Here is a 19884-nt window from a genome sequence, read left to right on the forward strand (position 1 = left end):
TAGTGGTAATTAGTGTGCATCTTTGTGAGTATACTAAAAACGGCTGAATTGGCCAGCCGGAAAGGATGAACTTTGCGCTGGGGCAGGAAGAAGGCTGGCATGCAGAGAGAGGAGAAAGGGGGCTGGATGAGCTGGCCTGCTGGCTGGGGTCCCAGTACTACATAAGACCTTGCCCTTCTCCACAATATCTGGTGTTAAAGATCATTATGGGGACCCTTTCAACCCGGGGTTGGAATTGGAATTGAGACACTGAAACTTCAAGAGCTGGGCTCTGGCCCGGGTGGGCATTTGCCACCAAGCAAGATAGCCTCGTGCAGCACATACAGGGTTTCCTGTAGCGTGCACTGTCCTAAGTCCTTCTCAACTCTTTCTTTTTTTTTTTTTTTTTTTTTTTTTGGCGGAGTCTCGCTCTGTGGCCCAGGCTGGAGTGCAGTGGCCGGATCTCAGCTCACTGCAGGCTCCGCCTCCCGGGTTCACGCCATTCTCCTGCCTCAGCCTCCCGAGTAGCTGGGACTACAGGCGCCCGCTACCTCGCCCGGCTAGTTTTTTGTATTTTTAGTAGAGACGGGGTTTCACTGTGTTAGCCAGGATGGTCTTGATCTCCTGACCTCATGATCCGCCCGTCTCGGCCTCCCAAAGTGCTGGGATTACAGGCTTGAGCCACCGCGCCCGGCCTTCAACTCTTTCATCATTGAGTTCTTATAGCGGTCCAGTGAGCTAGGTACCATTCCTCTCTTCAGGCCATGGTGCCGGGTCACTTGACTAGGGTCCCACTGGGAGTTCGAAGGAAGCCAGGCTAGAGCTCAGGCCTCTCACCAGCTGGAGGCCTTTCCCAGACTCTCTAAGGTGAGAGGCGCTGAATGGTGTCAGCCTGGACCTGAATGAGTGACCCACGGTGCTCAGTGAATTTCAGGAACAGAGCCCGGGGAGGCTGCGGTGGGGGGTGTCTTGATGGGGGAGAAGCAGGGCTGGGCGCTCACCTGGCTTCCCCAGACCTGCAGGTCCAGCCTTGCTCTCCTTCCCCCGAGCACCTCTGGCCCAAGGCCTGCCCACTTGCTGGAGCTGGCCCCTTGGCGAGGCTGCTGGGAGGGCCCGTGCTGCCAGGGGTTCAGAGTCAGTGTTGGAGGTGCCGCAGGGACGCCCAAGGGGGTGCCCAGGTGGCAAGATGCCTGTATGTTCAGGGAAGCCACGTCCCAGCTCGCGAGTGGGTGCACAGAGGCCCGCGTGACCTTGCTGCTGACATTCCTCAGAGGCCACGTGGCCCCAACTGGCAGGGACAGCTGTGGACAGGGACTGAACCAGCCTTGTTCCCGGGGTGGCGCCTGCTCTCCATCCAGGCCCCACTCCCGCTCCCACCCGATGCTGCTTTTGTTCCCAGGTTTCAGGGGGCAGCCGGCACTGTGATTCCTGTGCTATGAGTGCCTAGAGGCACGGAGCCACGAAGGGTCACCCCACGTGGGGCACAGGGCTTGGGGAGCATGGGGCAGGACCAGACCAAGCAGCAGATCGAGAAGGGGCTCCAGCTGTATCAGTCCAACCAGACAGAGAAAGCACTGCAGGTGTGGATGAAGGTGCTGGAGAAGAGCTCAGACCTCATGGGGCGCTTCCGTGTGCTGGGCTGCCTGGTCACGGCCCACTCAGAGATGGGCCGATACAAGGAGATGCTGAAGGTGGGTGTACCCGGCCTGGGGGCGTGCAAGGGTCAGGCTGGGGCTGGATGTCTCCCAGGCTCCCCAGTCCCTTCTCAGCCTCCTCGGGCTCCCCCGTGTCCCACAGGCTGGCAGCCGGGGCCTGAGGCTCTGAATTTATATCTAAGGCCGTGGCTCTTAGATGCTGAGTCTTGGCGTCAGATTCAGGCCTGTGGCCTTGAACTGCAGTGCCCGAGTCTCTGAGACTGAAGTTCTCTGGCCTCAGGGTCGAGTGTTCGTGGGTCTCAAGCCCAGTGTAGGTTTCAGCCTTCCTGTCTGGTGTTCTGTATCTGAGCCTGGCGGGGTGTGGGCTCCAGGGTTGAGGCTGGGGGTGGGTGGGTGGTGGAGATTCCAGATCTGAGGCTTGGGATAGAAGGTGAAGGCTGCGAGCCTGAGCTTGGGAGGTGAGGCTGGAGTGTAGGGAAGGTAGCTGAGGCTGGCGGGTAGAAGCTCTGGGTCTGAATATTTGGGATCTGCTGCTTTGGGTGTGAGGTTGGGGAGTGGGTATGGGGCCTCCAGGTCTGAGTCTGCAGTGCAGGCTGGGGTCCAAGGCTCAGAGTCCAGGCTGAGCACCACCTGCCCACCGTCGCGGTGTACAGTTCGCTGTGGTCCAGATCGACACGGCCCGGGAGCTGGAGGATGCCGACTTCCTCCTGGAGAGCTACCTGAACCTGGCCCGCAGCAACGAGAAGCTGTGCGAGTTTCACAAGACCATCTCCTACTGCAAGACCTGCCTTGGGTTGCCTGGTACCAGGGCAGGTGCCCAGCTCGGAGGCCAGGTCAGCCTGAGCATGGGCAATGCCTTCCTGGGCCTCAGCGTCTTCCAGAAGGCCCTGGAGAGCTTCGAGAAGGCCCTGCGCTACGCCCACAACAACGATGACGCCATGCTCGAGTGCCGCGTGTGCTGCAGCCTGGGCAGCTTCTATGCCCAGGTCAAGGTGGGCCTGCGCCCCAGGGGGACAGCAGTGGAGGGTTTGGGGCTCCCCTCTCATGAGGCACACACCCTGTAGCACTACCTCATTCAGCCCTCCTTTTAGGGAGGGCTGAGGCAAGTGAGAATCAGAGAGGGAAAAGGCTCTTCCAGGGAGGTAACAACTTGGCCAGGAGGCCAGCAAGGGCAGAGCCAGGATTCAAACCTTGATCTGTCTGACTTCCTGGAGGAATAATGGGAGGCTCCTCTGTGAGGACAGGCCAGCGGCCTGCCCTACCATGTTTGCTGTGTGGTCTTGGGCAAGTCACCTCTCCTCTCTGAACCTTGGGAGAGATCTGTAAAATGAAGGAGAGTAGGACTCACCTTACAGTGGGGTTGTATGGAGTCAGTCACCAAATCTTTATTGAGCATCTACCATATCCCAAGACTGTTGGCCCAGGGTGTAGCAGTGAGTAGAACAGCCAAGTCCCCGTCCTCACCAGGGTTCCGTTCTAGTTGGGGAAGAAAGACGATCACCACAGTCAGGAAGTCAAGTGGTTAGGAGAAAGCGAAGTGGGCAAAGGGCTGGCAGCACTGGGTGTGGGGGTGTCATAATTTCAAACACGGTGGTCGGAGGGCCTCGCGGAGGTGATGTTTGATGGCTTGAAGAAGAGAGGGGGTGTCATGCAGAAATCTGGTGAGAGAACATTCTAGGCAAAAATGGGGGAACCCCTAAAAGCAAGCTGGACCCTGGGGAGGCACCCTGGAATGTTTCCTGGAATGTTCCAGGAAGGACAGAGGCCACCATGGCTGTCAGGTGTGTCTCAGGTCTGTGTGGAGGTAGAGAGGTGAGAGGAGGAGGGTCAGCTGTGAAGGAACTGATAGGGTCAGCGACTTCAGGTTCTGACCCTGGGTATTTTTTGTCGGGGGGTGGGGCAGGGGTGGAGTTTTGCTCTCGTTGCCCAGGCTGGAGTACGGTGGCGCCATCTCCGCTCACTGCAACCTCCGCCTCCCGGGTTCAAGCGATTCTCCTGCCGCAGCCTCCGAAGTAGCTGGGACTACAAGTGCATACCACCATGCCCGGCTAATTTTTGTGTTTTTAGTAGAAATGGCATTTCACCATGTTGGCCAGGTTGGTCTTGAACTCCTGACCTCAGGGATCCGCCCGTCTTGGCCTCTCAAAGTGCTGGGATTACAGGCGTGAGCCACCACGCCCGGCCGACCCTGGGTATTTTTGTTCCCTTTCCACTCAGGTATCTGTGCCGTGCTTGGTCCATGGGGGATTTAATGCCTGGCCCCAGTCGATGCTTAATACATCTTGGAGTTAGTAAGTGGATAAATGCTGATGGATCCAAGCCGGGATGGGCGGAAATGAGTCACCAGGGATGACAGCCAGGACTTTGTTTTTCGGAAGCAGATGTAAGGGGGAGCCATTCAGTGAGACGAGATAGGACTAGGGCGGGACAGGGGTTTTTAAAAACCTTTTTAATTCTGAAGAAAAGTAAGCTGGGCGTGGCGTGGTGGCTCACACTTGTAATCTCAGCACTTTGAGAGGCTGAGGGGTGAGGATCGCTCAAGACCAGGAGTTCCAGACCAGCCTCTACAAACAGTTTTTTTTTTTTTTAATTTGGCAAGGCTCATGCCTATAATCTGAGCACTTTGAGAGGCTAAGCAGGAGGATTGCTTGAGCCCAGGAATTTGAGAGCAGCTTGAGCAGCATAGCAAGACCCCAACTGCACAAAAGTTAAAAAATGAACCAGACATGGTGGCTCACACCTATAGTTTCAGCTGCTCAGGAGGCTGAGGCAGGAGGATCACTTGAGCCCAGGAGTTTCAGGCTGCAGTGAACCATGATTGCTCCACTGCACTCCAGTCTGGGCAACAGAGCAAGACCCTGTGTGAGAGGGAAAAAAAAACCACAAGTGTGGGCTTATGGGGTGCTCATTGCTAGTGGGATGTCCCTGCTTCTAAATCTTTTCAGTTACCAGAACAACTGAAGTTTATACTGATATTTCCAATTCAAATCTAATGTTTCAGGAGCTCCCCTTATTATTGTAAACTTGTCTTTTCTCTTAGATGAAAAATCTTAGTTTCTAACAACATAATTAAATATTTGCTTTACTCTACAAAATACATAAAATAATTCCAAAAGACAATACCAGTATAACTCTAGAAAATAAAGACAACTGAATGAAGTTTAAGATTTATTTGCTGTTCTTTTGGCTTTTTTTTTTTTTTTTTTTTTTTGAGACACTCTTGCTCTGTCACCAGGATGGAGTGCAGTGGCTCGATCTCGGCTCACTGCAAGCGAGTTCTACCTCCCGGGTTCAAGCGATTCTCCTGGCTCAGCCTCCCAAGTAGCTGGGATTACAGGCGCATGCCACTACACTCAGCTAATTTTCTGTATTTTTAGTAGAGACGGGGTTTCACCATGTTGGCCAGGATGGTCTCAATCTCTTGACCTGGTAATCCGCCCACTTTGGCCTCCCAAAGTGCTGGGATTACAGGCATGAACCACCATGCCCAGCCTTGTTTTTACAATAAATATATATCCCACTGTGGGTAAACTGAGTACTTTTGTTCTAAAGTCATTGAAATAATTTTTTTTTTAGAGACAGAGTCTTACTGTGTCGCCCAGGCTGGAGTGCAGTGGCACGATCTCGGCTCACTGCAAGCTCCGCCTCCCGGGTGATCTCACGCCATTCTCCTGCCTCAGCCTCCTGAGTAGCTGGGACTACAGGCGCCCGCCACCATGCCCGGCTAATTTTGTGTGTGTGTGTGTGTGTGTGTGTGTGTGTGTGTGTGTGTGTGTGTATTTTTAGTAGAGACAGGTTTCACCGTTGTTAGCCAGGATGGTTCCTATATCCTGACCTCGTGATCCACCCACCTCATCCTCCCGAAGTGCCGGGATTACAGGCGTGAGCCACCGCGCCCGGCCAAAATAGTTATTTTGTGTGTGTGGTTGTAGTAATATGACACACGGTTAGGGACATTTATTTACTTTTTTTTTTGAGACAGAGTCTCACTCTGTTGCAGGCTGGAGTACAGTGGTGTGATCTCAGCTCACTGCAACCTCTGTCTCCCAGGTTCAAGTGATTCTCCTGCCTCAGCCTCCCAAGTAGCTGGGACTACAGGCACGTGCCACCACACCTGGCTAATTTTTTTGTATTTTAGTAGAAACAGGGTTTCACCATGTCAACCAGGATGGTCTCAATCTCCTGACCTTGTGATCCGCCCACCTCGGCCTCCCAAAGTACTAGAATTACAGGCGTGAACCACCGCGCCCAGCCTTAGTTTGTTTTTGTTTTTTTTTTTTGAGACAGGGTCTTCCTCTGTCACCCAGGCTGGAGTGCAGTGGCTCAATCACGGTTCACTGTAACCTAAAATCCTGTGTTCAAGCGATCCTCCCTCCTCAACCTCCTGAGTAGCTGGGACTACAGGCACAATCTTCCACATCTGGCTAATTTTTAAATTTTTTGTAGAGATAATGGTCTTGCGATGTTGCCCAGGCTGATCTTGAACTCCTGGCCTCAAGCTGTTCTCCCAATTCAGCTTCCCCGAGTGCTGGGATTACAGACATAAGCCATTGCACCTGACCTCCATTTTCTATTTATAGATATTTTTCAAATTCAATTTAATTTTTTTAACCTGTAAAACATTTATATGGCTTCAAATTTAAAAGTACGTAATAAGGCGTATTAGGAAAAGGTTTTTATTGGGGTTATTGACACTTCTCTTTTGGTCGTGTTAACTTGGAGCTGCTTGTTAAATATTAAGTGAAAGATCAAATAGATTTACCTTGAAAAAGAACAGTGAAATGGAGCTTTAGCTGAAGGGAAATGAGGTCAAGAGAAGGTGGGTTAGTTTTCTTTTTTCTTTTTTTTTTTTTTTTTTTTTGAGACGGAGTCTCGCTCTGTGGCCCAGGCTGGAGTACAGTGGTGCAATCTCAGCTCACTGTAGCCTTGACCTCCTGTGCTCAAGTGATCCTTCCACCTCAGCCTCTTGAGTAGCCGGGACTACAGGGATGCACCACCATGCACAGCTGATTTTATTTTTGTAGAGACGGGGTCTTGTTAAGTTGCCCAGGCCATTCTCAAACTCCTGTGCACAAGAGATCCTCGTATCTTGACCTCCCAAAGTGCTGGGATTCCAGGCCTGAGCCACTGTGCCTGGCCCAGTTTTTATTTTTTAAACGAGATGAGAAATGCCAGACATGTTTGCACGTGGATGGGAAAGATTCTGTAGAAAGAGAACCTGACGATGCAGAGACTGCTCATCGGGGGCTGGCATTTGATGGGAACAGGAGCCGTCCTCCACAGTGACAGGAAAGGAAGCAGGGAGCGTGGGAGCAGAGGTGCGGAGGTGGGAGATCTGGTGGAGACAGGAGGGGAAGGAGCTTCTCCCTGATTTTCTTCCTTTTCCTCTTGGAGCAATGAGGCCAGGTCATCAGCTGACCGTGGGCAGGTAGAAAAGGCATTTCGATGCTTGAGGAGAAAGTACAAGCCAATGGTTGCATCACCTCACTGAATCTGTCTGATGTTCTTTGAGCCTGTTGTGCTGCCAGTCTGCCACTGAGCTTCAGTGAACACCTGCTTCCGGGTGCCAGCAGGCAAGCTCTAGTGGGTGGAGGGACCTGGTATCTCCCATCCCTGTGCATCTCTGAAGCTGAGGAGTCCGTTTGGCATTGGGAGAAAAGAGAAGCCAACTGTATTTTCTTGCCTTTTTATTCATTCACTCAGCAAATATTTATTGTGTATCCACCAAGTACCAAGAACTGTGCTAGGCTCTTGGGATGCATCACAGACCAGATGAGAATCCCTGAGTCCACAGAGCCCACACCTTTGCACTGGCTGTTCCCTCTACCTGGGCCACTCTTGTCCTGGATGCCACAATGAATGAGTAGACACTTGGGCCCCCCGCCCCTACCTGCTGTTAAAGAAGCCTGGCCCAGGAGCCCTCGACTTGGGGCAGCCTCTGCCACTCAGTTTGCCTCCTTCCATCCCACGTCCCCTACAGGACTACGAGAAAGCCCTGTTCTTCCCCTGCAAAGCCGCAGAGCTCGTCAACGACTATGGCAAAGGCTGGAGCCTGAAGTACCGGGCCATGAGCCAGTACCACATGGCCGTGGCCTATCGCCTGCTGGGCCACCTGGGCAGTGCCATGGAGTGTTGCGAGGTGGGGCAGCGGGGAAGGGGGCAGGTGGGTGATGAGGTGGTGTGGGCCAGGGACTGGGGCCTGGGACAGCAGGGCCTCCTTCTTCCAAACCAGCCCCCGGAGGCCCCCCAGGGCTTGCCCCTGGCCCACCCTCTCTACAGCTGAGCCCCGAAGGAAACATTTGTCCCCTAGCCTCATCCCAAACCCCACTCCCTTCCAATCCATCTGCAGGGGAGGGGGCGTCCTTCTGTCCCCAACACCCTATATGGGGTACTTTGAAGGGTAGAGATGGTACAGGGCCAGTTTCTGGAGTCCCACTGACCTGGGTTCACATCCCAGCTTTGTCACTTACCGGGTGACCCCAATCAAGTCACTTCTCTATGAGCCTCACTTTCCACCCACCTTGCTGGGTGCTGTGACTTCAGTGGTTCGGCGTGTGAGGCCTCAGCACCATGATAGATTCGCTAGGCTCTGAGGATGTTGCTTCCCTGGGCTGTCCCTTCAGAGGGGCCCGTTGAGGGGAGGGCACTCCAGTGGCGGTGGCAGAGGAGCAGGCCTGAGCCACTGGCCTCCCTCGCAGGAGTCTATGAAGATCGCACTGCAGCATGGGGACCGGCCACTGCAGGCGCTCTGCCTACTTTGCTTCGCTGACATCCACCGGAGCCGTGGGGACCTGGAGGTGAGGTCACCGGGATGCAGGGGCTGGGGGCGGGGGACTGGGGCACAGGCCTGATGCCGTCTGATTCCATCCCCCACCTGGCTCTGCAGACAGCCTTCCCCAGGTATGACTCCGCCATGAGCATCATGACCGAGATTGGAAACCGCCTGGGGCAAGTGCAGGCGCTGCTGGGTGTGGCCAAGTGCTGGGTAGCCAGAAAGGCGCTGGACAAGGTGAGGTCGGGCCTTTCCCACACCCTTCAGCCCTCCCAGCGCTCCTTACTTGGGGCCAGTAGGTCGGCTGGCTCTTTCAGCCACTTCGTCTGACGTCAGCCTCACTCTGATCCTACGAGGCCAGGACATTCCTGGTCATTTTCTGGGCTCAGAGAAGGCCCATCGCTTGCCCTGGGACCCACAGCTAGTAAAGGCCTGGAGCTGGGGTTGGAACCCAGGCTGCTGGGTAAACTGAGGCAGGAGGTCACTTGCCCACACAGCCCCTATGACTATGCCCTAGGCCCTTCCTGCTGCCTTCACACACAGGGCAGCTGCCATGTCACCCTCCCCAGGCCTGCCCCCCACCCCGTGCTTCCCTGTGAGCAAGGCCTGTCAGACAGCTCTGCCCGCAGCCCTGGCCTGTGCTCACCTTCCAGGCTCTGAACGTCATCGAGAGAGCCCAGGATCTGGCTGAGGAGGTGGGGAACAAGGTCAGACTTGATTCTGTGTCCTGGGTCTGGGGTCAGGGGCCCAAGTGGGGGACTTGGGTCTGGGGAAAGGCCTTCCTGAGCCCGTTCCCATCATGAGCACTTCCTGATCCTGGGAGCTGCCTGCAGCCAACCCCACACCCTGGCTCTCTCTCTGCCACACAGAGAGCACTCCTGAGGGCAGGGCAGGAATTTCATAGCTTGGAGCATAGCAGAATTCCTCAGAAGCTTCCTGCTGTTGATTAAAACTCCTAACAGTGGACTGGACACGGTGGCTAACATCTATAATCCTAGCATTTTGGGAGGCCGAGGTGGGAGGATCACTTGAGCCCAGAAGTTTGAGAGCAGCCTGGGCCACATAGTGAGACCCACTCTCAAAAAAAAAAAAAATTGTTTTTGAGATGGAGTTTCACTCTTGTCTCAGGCTGGAGTGCAATAGCACGATCCCAGCTTACTGCAACATCTGCCTCCCAGGTTCAAGTGATTCTCCTGCCTCAGCCTCCTGAGTAGCTGGGATTATAGGCACCCGCCACCACACCCAGCTAATGTTTGTATTTTTAAGTAGAGATGGGAATTCACTGTGTTGGCTAGGCTGGTGTTGAACTCCTGGCCTCAGGTGATCCACCTGCCTTGGCCTCCCAAAGCACTGGGATTACAGGCATGAGCCACGGCGCCCTGCCGCAAAGTATTACGGAGTCTGTGCGCCAGGTTTGGTCATAAAATCTTTCAAAAACATGGGGTCTGGCCGGGCGCGGTGGCTCAAGCCTGTAATCCCAGCACTTTGGGAGGCCGAGGCGGGTGGATCACGAGGTCAGGAGATCGAGACCATCCTGGCTAACATGGTGAAACCCTGTCTCTACTAAAAATACAAAAAACTAGCCGGGCGAGGTGGCGGGCGCCTGTAGTCCCAGCTACTCGGAGGCTGAAGCGGGAGAATGGTGTGAACCCGGGAGGTAGAGCTTGCAGTGAGCCGAGATCGCGCCACAGCACTCCAGCCTGGGCGACAGAGCGAGACTCCGTCTCAAAAAAAAAAAAACAAAAAACAAAAAACAAAAAAAAAAAACATGGGGTCTCCAGGCAGTTCTGGGGGGTGAAGACCTCTGATCTCTCCCACCCCCTCATTCTGCATGAAAGGAAGCAAGGTCCCAGAGAGGGCAGGACGTTTTCCCGAGGTCCATCAGGAAGACAGGGAAGTGGCTGAGACTGGAGCCTGCCTGCACTGACTTTGCTCTCATCCCCCACTGCCACTCTCCACTCCCGCGGGCCCCAGCTGAGCCAGCTCAAGCTGCACTGTCTGAGCGAGAGCATTTACCGCAGCAAAGGGCTGCAGCGGGAACTGCGGGCGCATGTCGTGAGGTTCCACGAGTGTGTGGAGGAGACGGAGCTCTACTGCGGCCTGTGTGGCGAGTCCATAGGCGAGAAGAACAGCCGGCTGCAGGCCCTGCCCTGCTCCCACATCTTCCACCTCAGGTGGGGACTCCTGCGGGGGGTGGACGGGGTGGGCAGGGTCTCTGCGGGGCACTGTAGGGCCCAGCTGGCCTAATCACAGCAATAATACTACTAGCAAACACTTTTTTTTATTTTGAGACGGAGTCTCGTTCTGTTGCTCAGGCTGGAGTGCAGTGGCCGGATCTCAGCTCACTGCAAGCTCCGCCTCCCGGGTTTACGCCATTCTCCTGCCTCAGCCTCCCGAGTAGCTGGGACTACCGGCGCCCGCCACCACGCCCAGCTAGTTTTTTCTATATTTTTAGTAGAGACGGGGTTTCACCGTGTTAGCCAGGATGGTCTCGATCTCCTGACCTCGTGATCTGCCCGTCTCGGCCTCCCAAAGTGCTGGAATTACAGGCTTGAGCCACCGCGCCTGGCCAATAGCAAACACTTAACCTTGGCCAGGCGTTTTGGCTCACCTCTGTCTTGCCAACACTTTGAGAGGCCAAGGTGGGCAGATCACTTGAGCCCAGGAGTTCAAGATCATCCTGGCCAACATGGTGAAACCCCGTCTCTACTAAAAATACAAAAATTACCCAGGCATGGTTGTGGGAGCCTGTAATCCCAGCTACTCAGGAGGCTGAGGCAGGAGAATCACTTGAACCTGGGAGGCAGAGGCTGCAGTGAGCTGAGATCTGTGGTCATTCTTATAATCCCCAAAGAGAAGTCAGAGAGGCCCCTCAAAGGTCATTAGGTCAGACATCCAGGCCAGACCTGCCCTGGGTATGGCTCCATCCCATCCTCTGAACTCCCAGCCCATGCTCTGCCCTGGAGGTCCCTGGGGCAGAGGAGGAGAGGGGCAAGCAGGGTGCAGTGGGAGCCTGCCCCATTCCCTTCCCTTCCACTGCTGCTGAACAGCCACCAGGATGTGTCCCAGCCCCTGCAGAGGGCAGGCAAGGAAGGAAGAGAGGACCCAGGGCCCGGAGGGAAGGACAGGCCCTGGGAGTGGACAGGGCCCTTTGCCTCCCCAGGTGCCTGCAAAACAACGGGACCCGGAGCTGTCCCAACTGCCGCCGCTCATCCATGAAGCCTGGCTTTGTGTGACTCCCGGCAGCAGGTGTGGGCTTCCTCCTCGCCGCTCCTGCTCCTTCTCCACTGCACACTGGAGACCCATTTACTCCTGGGGCAGCTGCCAGCATGTCGTCACCACAGCCAGGGCCTTGGGACCTGCCCACGGCTGCTCCCCTGGGCCCAGCTCCCCTCCCTGCCTCTTTGTACTTTGCTCTTCATAGAAAAATAAACCGTTTGTACCTGGTCCCAGGGATTCCGACTTTCCATGCCCAAGGTCTGAGGAGTGGGGAGAGTGGGAGTGAGGCTCCCCACGGGAGCTTCCTCAGACGCAAGCGTTTCCTCTGCACATGGGTACAAGGGCCTCCAGCTGTCCCTCCAGGAACCTGGGATGCCACAGAGACGCGATTCCTGCAGTGAGAAGCTGACGTGCAGAGGGTGGGAGGGTATATGATAAACAGGAAACACGCAGTTTGGAAAGCCTGGTGGGAAGCTGCTATAGACGAATCATGTCCCTCCACATTCCTGTGTTTGAAGCCTTAGTCCATTTGGGCTGTTGTAACGAAACAGACTGGGTGGCTTGTAAACAACAGGAACTGATGTCTCACAGTTCTGGAGGCTGGGAAGTCCAAGATCAAGTCACCTGTAGATTGGGTGTCTGGTGAGGGTGCACGTTCTTGTTCACAAATGGAATCTTCTTGCTGTGTTCCTGCGTGGTGGAAGGGACAAGCAAGTTGTCTGCATTGCATTGCTTTTTTTTTTTTTTTTTGGGACAGGGTCTCACTCTGTCACACAGGCTGTAGCGCGGTGGCGAGATCTCAGCTCACTGCAACCTCCGCCTCCTGGGTTCAGGCAGTTCTTCTGCCTCAGCCTCCCGAATAGCTGAGATTACAGGTACGCATCAACACGCCTGGCTAATTTTTGTGTTTTTAGTAGAGATGGGGTTTCGCCAAGTTGACCAGGCTGGTCTCTAACTCCTGACCTCAAAGATCCACCTGTCTCGGCCCCCAAAGTGCTGGGATTACAGGCGAAAACCACCATGCTAGGTACAGTCCCTTAATAAGGGCACTAATCCCATTTATAAGGGCTCCACCCTCATGACCTAATTGCCTCCCAAAGGCCCCACCTGCCTGATATGACAGTCCTAGCAGACTCATATAAAGTGATAAGTTCTTTGGAACAATAAAGAGTAGAGCCTGGTCGTGTGCAGTGGCTCCTGATTGTAATCCCAGCACTTTGAGAGGCCGAGGTGGGTGGGTCACTTGAGCCCAGGAGTTCAAGAACAACCTGGACAACACTGCAAAACCCTGTCTCTAGAAAAAAAAAAAAATACAAAAATTAGTCAGCATGGTGGCACACACCTGTAGTCCCAGCTACTTGGGAGGATGAAGCAGGAGATTCTTTTGAACCTGGGAGGCGGAGGTTGCAGTGAGTCGAGATCATACTACTGCACTTCAGCCTGGGGGACGGAGCAATACTCTGTCTCAAAAAAAATAAGAGTAGCCGGGCACGGTGGCTCACGCCTGTAATCCCAGCACTTTGGGAGGCTGAGGTGGGCGGATCACAAGGTCAGGAGATCGAGACCACGGTGAAACCCCGTTTCTACTAAAAATACAAAAAATTAGCCGGGCGCGGTGGCGGGCGCCTGTAGTCCCAGCTACTCAGGAGGCTGAGACAGGAGAATGGCATGAACCCGGGAGGCGGAGCTTGCAGTGAGCCGAGATTGTGCAACTGCACTCCAGCCTGGGCGACAGAGCGAGACTCTGTCTCAAAAAAAAAAAAAAAGGCCGGGCACGGTGGCTCAAGCCTGTAATCCCAGCACTTTGGGAGGCCGAGACGGGCAGATCACGAGGTCGGGAGATCGAGACCATCCTGGCTAACACGGTGAAACCCCGTCTCTACTAAAAAAATACAAAAAACTAGCCGGGCGAGGTGGTGGGCGCCTGTAGTCCCAGCTACTCGGGAGGCTGAGGCAGGAGAATGGCGTGAACCCGGGAGGCGGAGCTTGCAGTGAGCTGAGATCCGGCCACTGCACTCCAGCCTGGGCGACAGAGCAAGACTCTGTCTCAAAAAAATAAAAATAAAAATAAAAAAAAATAAGAGTAGAGGTTAGGGGCAGTGGCTCACGCCTGTAATCCCAGCACTTTGGGAGGCCGAGGGGGGCGGTTGGATCACCTGAGGTCAGGAGTTCGAGACCAGCCTGACCAACATGGTGAAACCCTGCCTCTACTAAAAATAGAAACATTAGCTGGGCGTGGTGGTAGGCACCTGTAATCTCAGCTGCTAGGGAGGCTGAAGCAGGAGAATCACTTGATCCGGGGAGGCGGCGGTTGCGGTGAGCTGAGATTGTGCCATTGCACTCCAGCCTGGGCGACACAGCGAGACTCCATCTCAAAAAAGAAAAGAATAGAGCCTGGTCCCTCTTCCTCATGTTCATCCCCTTCCCTAAACCAGTCTTAAAACCATTAAGTGGGACAGAGCAAGACAAGTATCTGTGTGGAGGGGTGACCTGGTGTGAGGTGTTGGGAGTCTAAGCAGGCTGAAGAGTGTCCACACAGGGGAAGGCCTGGGGTGAGAGGTCAGAACCTGTGTGGAGAGAGGACGGAATCCACACATGGGGTTGGGTTGTTTTGAAGTGTCAGAGACCGAGCCCAAGGCGGGACAGCCTGATGTGGGCCACTGGGACCTCACCAGGGCAAAGAGGCATCCAAATTGGTGAAGGTTTGTGTGAGGCATCAGAGCTTGAGTAGAGCGAATAGGCCATGCACATGATTTGGGGCATCCTGGCAGGGGCATTAGGTCCAGGATGGAGTGAAGAGGGTTCTGTGTGTGGAAGGGAGTGGCAGTGGAACACTGGGTACACAGAGGGGGTAGATCAAACAAGTAAGTAGGTTGTGTGCAGTGGCTCACAGTCTATAATCCCAGCACCCTGGGAGGCCAAGGCAGGTGGATCACTTGAGGTCAGGAGTTTGAGAGCAGCCTGGCCAACATGGTGAAACCCCATCTCTACTGAAAATACAAATAAATTAGCCGGGCGTGGTGGCGGGCACCTGTAGTCCCAGCTACTGGGGAGGCTGAAGCAGGAGAATGGTGTGAACCTGGGAAGTGGAGCTTTCAGTGAGCCGAGATCACGCCACTGTACTCCAGCCTGGGTGACAGAGCAAGACTCTGTCTCAAAAAAGAAAAAAATTAGCTGGACGTGGTGGTGCACACTTGTAATCCTAGCTACTTGGGAGGCCGAGGCAGGAGAATCCCTTGAGCCCAGGAGGTGGAGGTTGCAATGAGCTGAGATCACACCACTGCACTCCAGCCTGGGCAACAAGAGTGAGACTCCATCTCCAAAAAAAAAAAAAAAAAGTAAGTAGATTAAGGACAGTGGAAGGCAGCTTTCTCACTTTTTTTTTTTTTTTTTTTTTTTTTTTTTTTTTTTGAGACGGAGTCTTGCTCTGTGCCCCAGGCTGGAGTGCAGTGGCGCGATCTCGGCTCACTGCAAGCTCCGCCTCCCCGGGTTCACGCCATTCTCCTGCCTCAGCCTCCCGAGTAGCTGGGACTACAGGCGCCCGCCACCTCGCCCAGCTAATTTTCTTGTATTTTTAGTAGAGACGGGGTTTCACCGTGTTAGCCAGGATGGTCTCGATCTCCTGACCTCGTGATCCGCCCGTCTTGGCCTCCCAAAGTGCTGGGATTACAGGCTTGAGCCACCGCGCCCGGCCCTCACTTTTTTTTTTATGGTGTCTCGCTTTGTCACCCAGGCTGGAGTGCAATGCCTCCATCTTGGCTCACTGCAACCTCTGCCTCCTGGGTTGAAGCGATTCTCCTGCCTCAGCCTCCTGAGTAGCTGGGACTACAGGTGCCCACCACCATGCCAGCTAATTTTTTGCATTTTTAGTAGAGACAGGGTTTCACTGTGTTAGCCAGGATGGTCTTGATCTCCTGACCTCATGATCTGCCTGCCTCAGCCTCCAAATGTGCTGGGATTACAGATGTGAGCCACTGTGCCCGGCTGCTTTCTCACTGTTGAAGGAGAGAATTACAAATATGGAAAGGGAGAGAACCAGAGTGGGCCCTGTGGTGTTGAATTGGAATTGTAGGAATCAGTGTGAACTCATGGACTTCAAAATATACAGGTAGACCTAGAAATAAATATAGTTATAAATGTATGTGTGTCCACTAGCCTGGGCACAGTGATATGCCAACAGCAATGAGCTCACCCAGCACCCAGGGCTTGGCTTCTAAACACCGCATTTCACTACAAGGAACCAAGGCTCTTTAGTTAAGGGCCTGATTCCAGGGCTGGGTCATGGAGAGTATAAGATGAGCCACAGCTATTTTGTGCCAGAAAGCAAGGGGAGTTGAAAGAATGATGAGGAAAAGTCAAAGGACACAGGAGCCAGCTTGGATGGGCTCCCAGTGGCCACTGATAATGAGTAACAATGATTGTCTCAGCTCAGGCTGCCATAACAAGGCACCTTAGGATGAGTAGCTTAAACAACTAAAACTTATAGTTCTGGAGACTGGAAATCCAAGATCGAGGTGCCAGAAAATTCAAGAAGCCTCTCTTCCTGACTTGCCCTTCTCTGTGTTCTTACATGACTTTCCCCCTGTGCTCCTGTGGTGACAGCAAGACCCAGCTCTCTCTCTCTCTCTCTCTCTTTTTATTTTATGGATTTATTTATTTCTGAGACAGAGTCTCACTCTGTTTCCCAGGCTGGAGTGCAGTGGCGTGATCTTGGCTCACTGCCTCAGCCTCCTGAGTAGCCAGGATTACAGGTATGTGCCACCAGTCCCGGCTAATTTTTGTATTTTTAGTAGAGACAGGGTTTCACCATGTTGGTCAGGCTGGTCATGAAGTCCTGGACTCAAGTGATCCGTCTGCCTCAGCCTCCCAAACTGCTGGGATTACAGGCACGTGTCACCACACCCAGCTAATTTTTGTATTTTTAGTAGAGACAGGATTTGGCCATGCTGGCCAGGCTGGTCTCGAACACCTGACCTCAGGTGATCTGTCTCCCCACCCTGTCTCTTTCCCTCCCTCCCTGTGTCTTCCTCTTCCTATAAAGGCACTGATTGGCTGGATGTGGTGGCTCATGCCTGTAACTCCAGTACTTTGGGAGGTGGAGGCAGGCAAATCACTTGAGGTCAGGAGTTTGAGACCAGCCTGGGCAACACGGTGAAACCCCGTCTCTACTAAAAATACAAAACTTAGCTGGGTGTGATGGTGCACATCTGTAATCCCAACTAGTCAGGAGGCTGAGGTGGGAGGATCACTTGAGCCCAGGAGGCAGAGACTGCAATGAGCTGAAATGGCACCACTGCACTCCAGCCTGGGCCATGGAGTGAGACCCTGTCAAAAAAAAAAAAAAAAAAAAGCTAGGCCTTATTGAGAAGGTGGCATGTGAGTGAAACCTTGAAGGAGGTGAGAGACTGAACTAAGCAGATTTCCTGGAAAGAGCGTTCTCTTAGAGAACAGAATCCAAGACAGGAGCTTGCCTGATGTGCTCAGGAGCAGCAGGGAGACCTGTAAGTGAGCAGGAGGGAAGGAGGAGAAGTGGAGGCCGGAAGGAGAGTGTGGTGTGAACACACGAAGGCGTTGAGAAGGACTCTGGCTCCTGCTCTGGCGAGTCGGGCACCTGCTGAGGATTTTGAGCAGAGGAGTGACATGATCTGACTTGGCTTTACAAGAATTCCTCTGGTTGCTATGTGGAGAACAGATGTGATACAAGACAGCTGGCCTGAATGTTTCAAAAATGCCAAGGCCATGAAAGACCAAAATGATTGGGAGACTGTTCTAGAATAAAGGAGATTAAAGAGATGTGGCAACTAAATGGATCATGTGACCCTTGATACTGTATTTTTAAAAATTTTTAAATATTTTATTTTATTTTTGAGATGGAGTCTCGCTCTGTCAGCCAGGCTGGAGTACAGTGGCGTGATCTTAGCTCACTGCAAACTCCACCTCCCAGGTTCAAGCAGTTCTTCTGCCTCAGCCTCCCCAGTAGCTGGGATTACAGGTGCCCACCACCATGCCCAGCTAACTTTGTGTATTTTTAGTAGAGATGAGGTGTCACCATGTTGGCCAGGCTGGTCTCAAACTACTGACATCAGGTGATCCACCCGCCTTGGCCTCCTAAAGTGCTGGGATTACAGGCGTGAGCCACCACACCTGGCCAATGATACTGGATTTTTTTTTTTTTTTTTTTTTGAGTCAGAGTCTCGCTCTGTCGCCCAGGCTGGAGTGCAGTGGCATGATCTGGGCTCACTGCAAGCTCCGCCTCCCAGGTTCACGCCATTCTCCTGCCTCAGCCTCCCGAGTAGCTGGGACTACAGGCGCCCGCCACCACGCCCGGCTAATTTTTTGTATTTTTAGTAGAGACGGGGTTTCAACGTGTTAGCCAGGATGGTCTTGATCTCCTGACCTCGTGATCCACCCACCTCGGCCTCCCAAAGTGCTGGGATTACAGGCGTGAGCCACTGCGCCTGGCCTGGATTTTTTTTTTTTTCAAAGGCTATAAGGGATGTTTAGGGAATAATTTAAGACATTTTTATATGGACTATATATTGGATATTATTGCATCAATATTAAATTCCCTGGGTGTGACTATATATATATGTATACATACACACACACATATTTATTTATTTATTTATTTATTTATTTATTTTTTGAGAGAGAGTCTCCCTCTGTCACCCAGGCTGGAGTGCAGTGCTGCGATCTCGGCTCGCTGCTACCTCTGCCTCCAGGGCTCAAGTGATTCTCCTGCCTCAGCCTCCTGAGTAGCTGGGATTACAGGCATGTGCCACCATGCCCGGCTAATTTTTGTATTTTTAGTAGAGACAGGGTTTCTCTATATTGGCCAGACTGGTCTCAAATACCAACCTCAAGTGATCTGCCTGTCTTGGCCTCCCAAAATGCTGGGACTACCGTCGTGAGCCACCGCCCCTGGCCGACTGTGTGTTATACTACCAATGTATCGTAGCTATGTATGAGAATATCTTTGTTTTTAGGAGACACAGGCTGAAATATTTAGAGGTGAAGTGTCATGAAGTCTGGAAGTTATTTTGATTTTTTTTTTTTTAAACAGAGTCTTGCCGTGTTGCCCAGCCTGGAGTGCAGTGGCCCGATCTCAGCTCACTGCATCCTCTGCCTCCCAGGTTCAAGCAATTATCTTGCCTCAGCCTCCCAGGTAACTGAGACTACAGGTGCACGCCACTGATTTTTGTATTTTTAGTAGAGATGAGGTTTCATCATGTTGGCCAGGCTGGTCTTGAATTCCTGACTTCAAGTAATCTGTTCACCTCGGCCTCCCAAAGTGCTGAGATTACAGGCGTGAGCCACTGTGCCCGGACAGAAATGACATTCTTTGTCATCCATGCCAGAGTGTGGTGGCACAATCATAGCTCACTGCCGCCTTGACCTCCTGGGCTCAGGTGTTCCTCCTGCCTGTACCTCCTGAGTAGCTGGGACTACAGGTGTATGCCACCACACCTGGCTAATTTTTTAAATTAACTCTCCCTACATTGCCCAGGCTGGTCTCAAACTCCTGGGCTCAAGAGATTCTCCTGCCTTGGCCTCCCAGACTGCTGGGATTACAGCCATGAGCTACCTCGCCCAGCCTGTAGCTTACTTTGAAATGGTTTGGGAATAAATATGTGTGTGTACACACACAGAGGGAGAGAGAGCAAAGTCAAATGTGGCAAAATGTTATCAACTGGCAAATCTAGACAAAAGGCACAAGGTGTTCATTGTCTATTCTTTAAACTTTGTTGTATGTTCAACATTTTTCAAAATAAAGGGTTTATCAAAACAATAGATTTTAGGAAGCATTGTCCAGAGAAACAGAACCAGTAGGATCGCTTTGCTTGTACTTTTGTGTGTGTGTGTGTTTTTATTTGTTTGTTTTGAGATGGAGTCTTGGTCTAGTCGCCCAGGCTGGAGTGCAACAGCACGATCTCGGGTCACTGCAACCTCCGCCTCCCACGTTCAAGCAATTCTCCTGCCTCAGCCACCTGAGTACTGGGAATACAGGTGCCCGCCACCAATGCCTGGCTAATTTTTCTATATTTTTAGTAGAGACGGAGTTACTCCATGTTGGTCAGCCTGGTCTCAAACTGGTCTCTGACCTCAGGCGATCCACCCGCCTCGACCCCCCAAAGTGTTGGGATTACAGGCGTGAGCCACCGCACCTGGCTGCTTGTACTTTTAATGGCAAAAACTGCAATCACTTCTGCACCAACCTGCTATATAAAGAGATGTAGTATAAGGACTTGGCTCATGTGA

The 19884-nt window shown here is 53.0% G+C and overlaps 1 protein-coding gene across 5 annotated transcripts; it reads left to right on the forward strand.

The window, feature by feature from the left end:
• The first annotated feature begins 1306 nt into the window (after positions 1-1306).
• Positions 1307-11853, forward strand: RAPSN (receptor associated protein of the synapse). 5 transcript variants are annotated; one of them, XR_012423238.1, is made up of 8 exons: positions 1307-1670; positions 2288-2626; positions 7615-7773; positions 8333-8431; positions 8521-8643; positions 8976-9113; positions 10381-10580; positions 11570-11853. XR_012423238.1 is itself a non-coding variant. In XM_015434747.3 (8 exons), the coding sequence occupies exons 1-8, from the start codon at positions 1479-1481 to the stop codon at positions 11828-11830; spliced, it is 1563 nt and encodes a 520-aa protein (XP_015290233.3). In that variant the 5' UTR covers positions 1307-1478; the 3' UTR covers positions 11831-11853. The 5 variants fall into 5 exon arrangements, 4 of the variants coding, with proteins under 4 accessions (XP_015290233.3, XP_005578000.2, XP_045227781.2 ...); XM_015434747.3 differs by having other exon boundaries at positions 9060-9113; positions 10245-10580; XM_005577943.4 differs by having other exon boundaries at positions 9060-9113.
• The last annotated feature ends 8031 nt before the right edge of the window (positions 11854-19884 follow it).

The sequence above is a fragment of the Macaca fascicularis genome, chromosome 14, assembly GCF_037993035.2.
Source record: "Macaca fascicularis isolate 582-1 chromosome 14, T2T-MFA8v1.1".
In the NCBI taxonomy this organism is placed as follows: Eukaryota; Metazoa; Chordata; class Mammalia; order Primates; family Cercopithecidae; genus Macaca; species Macaca fascicularis.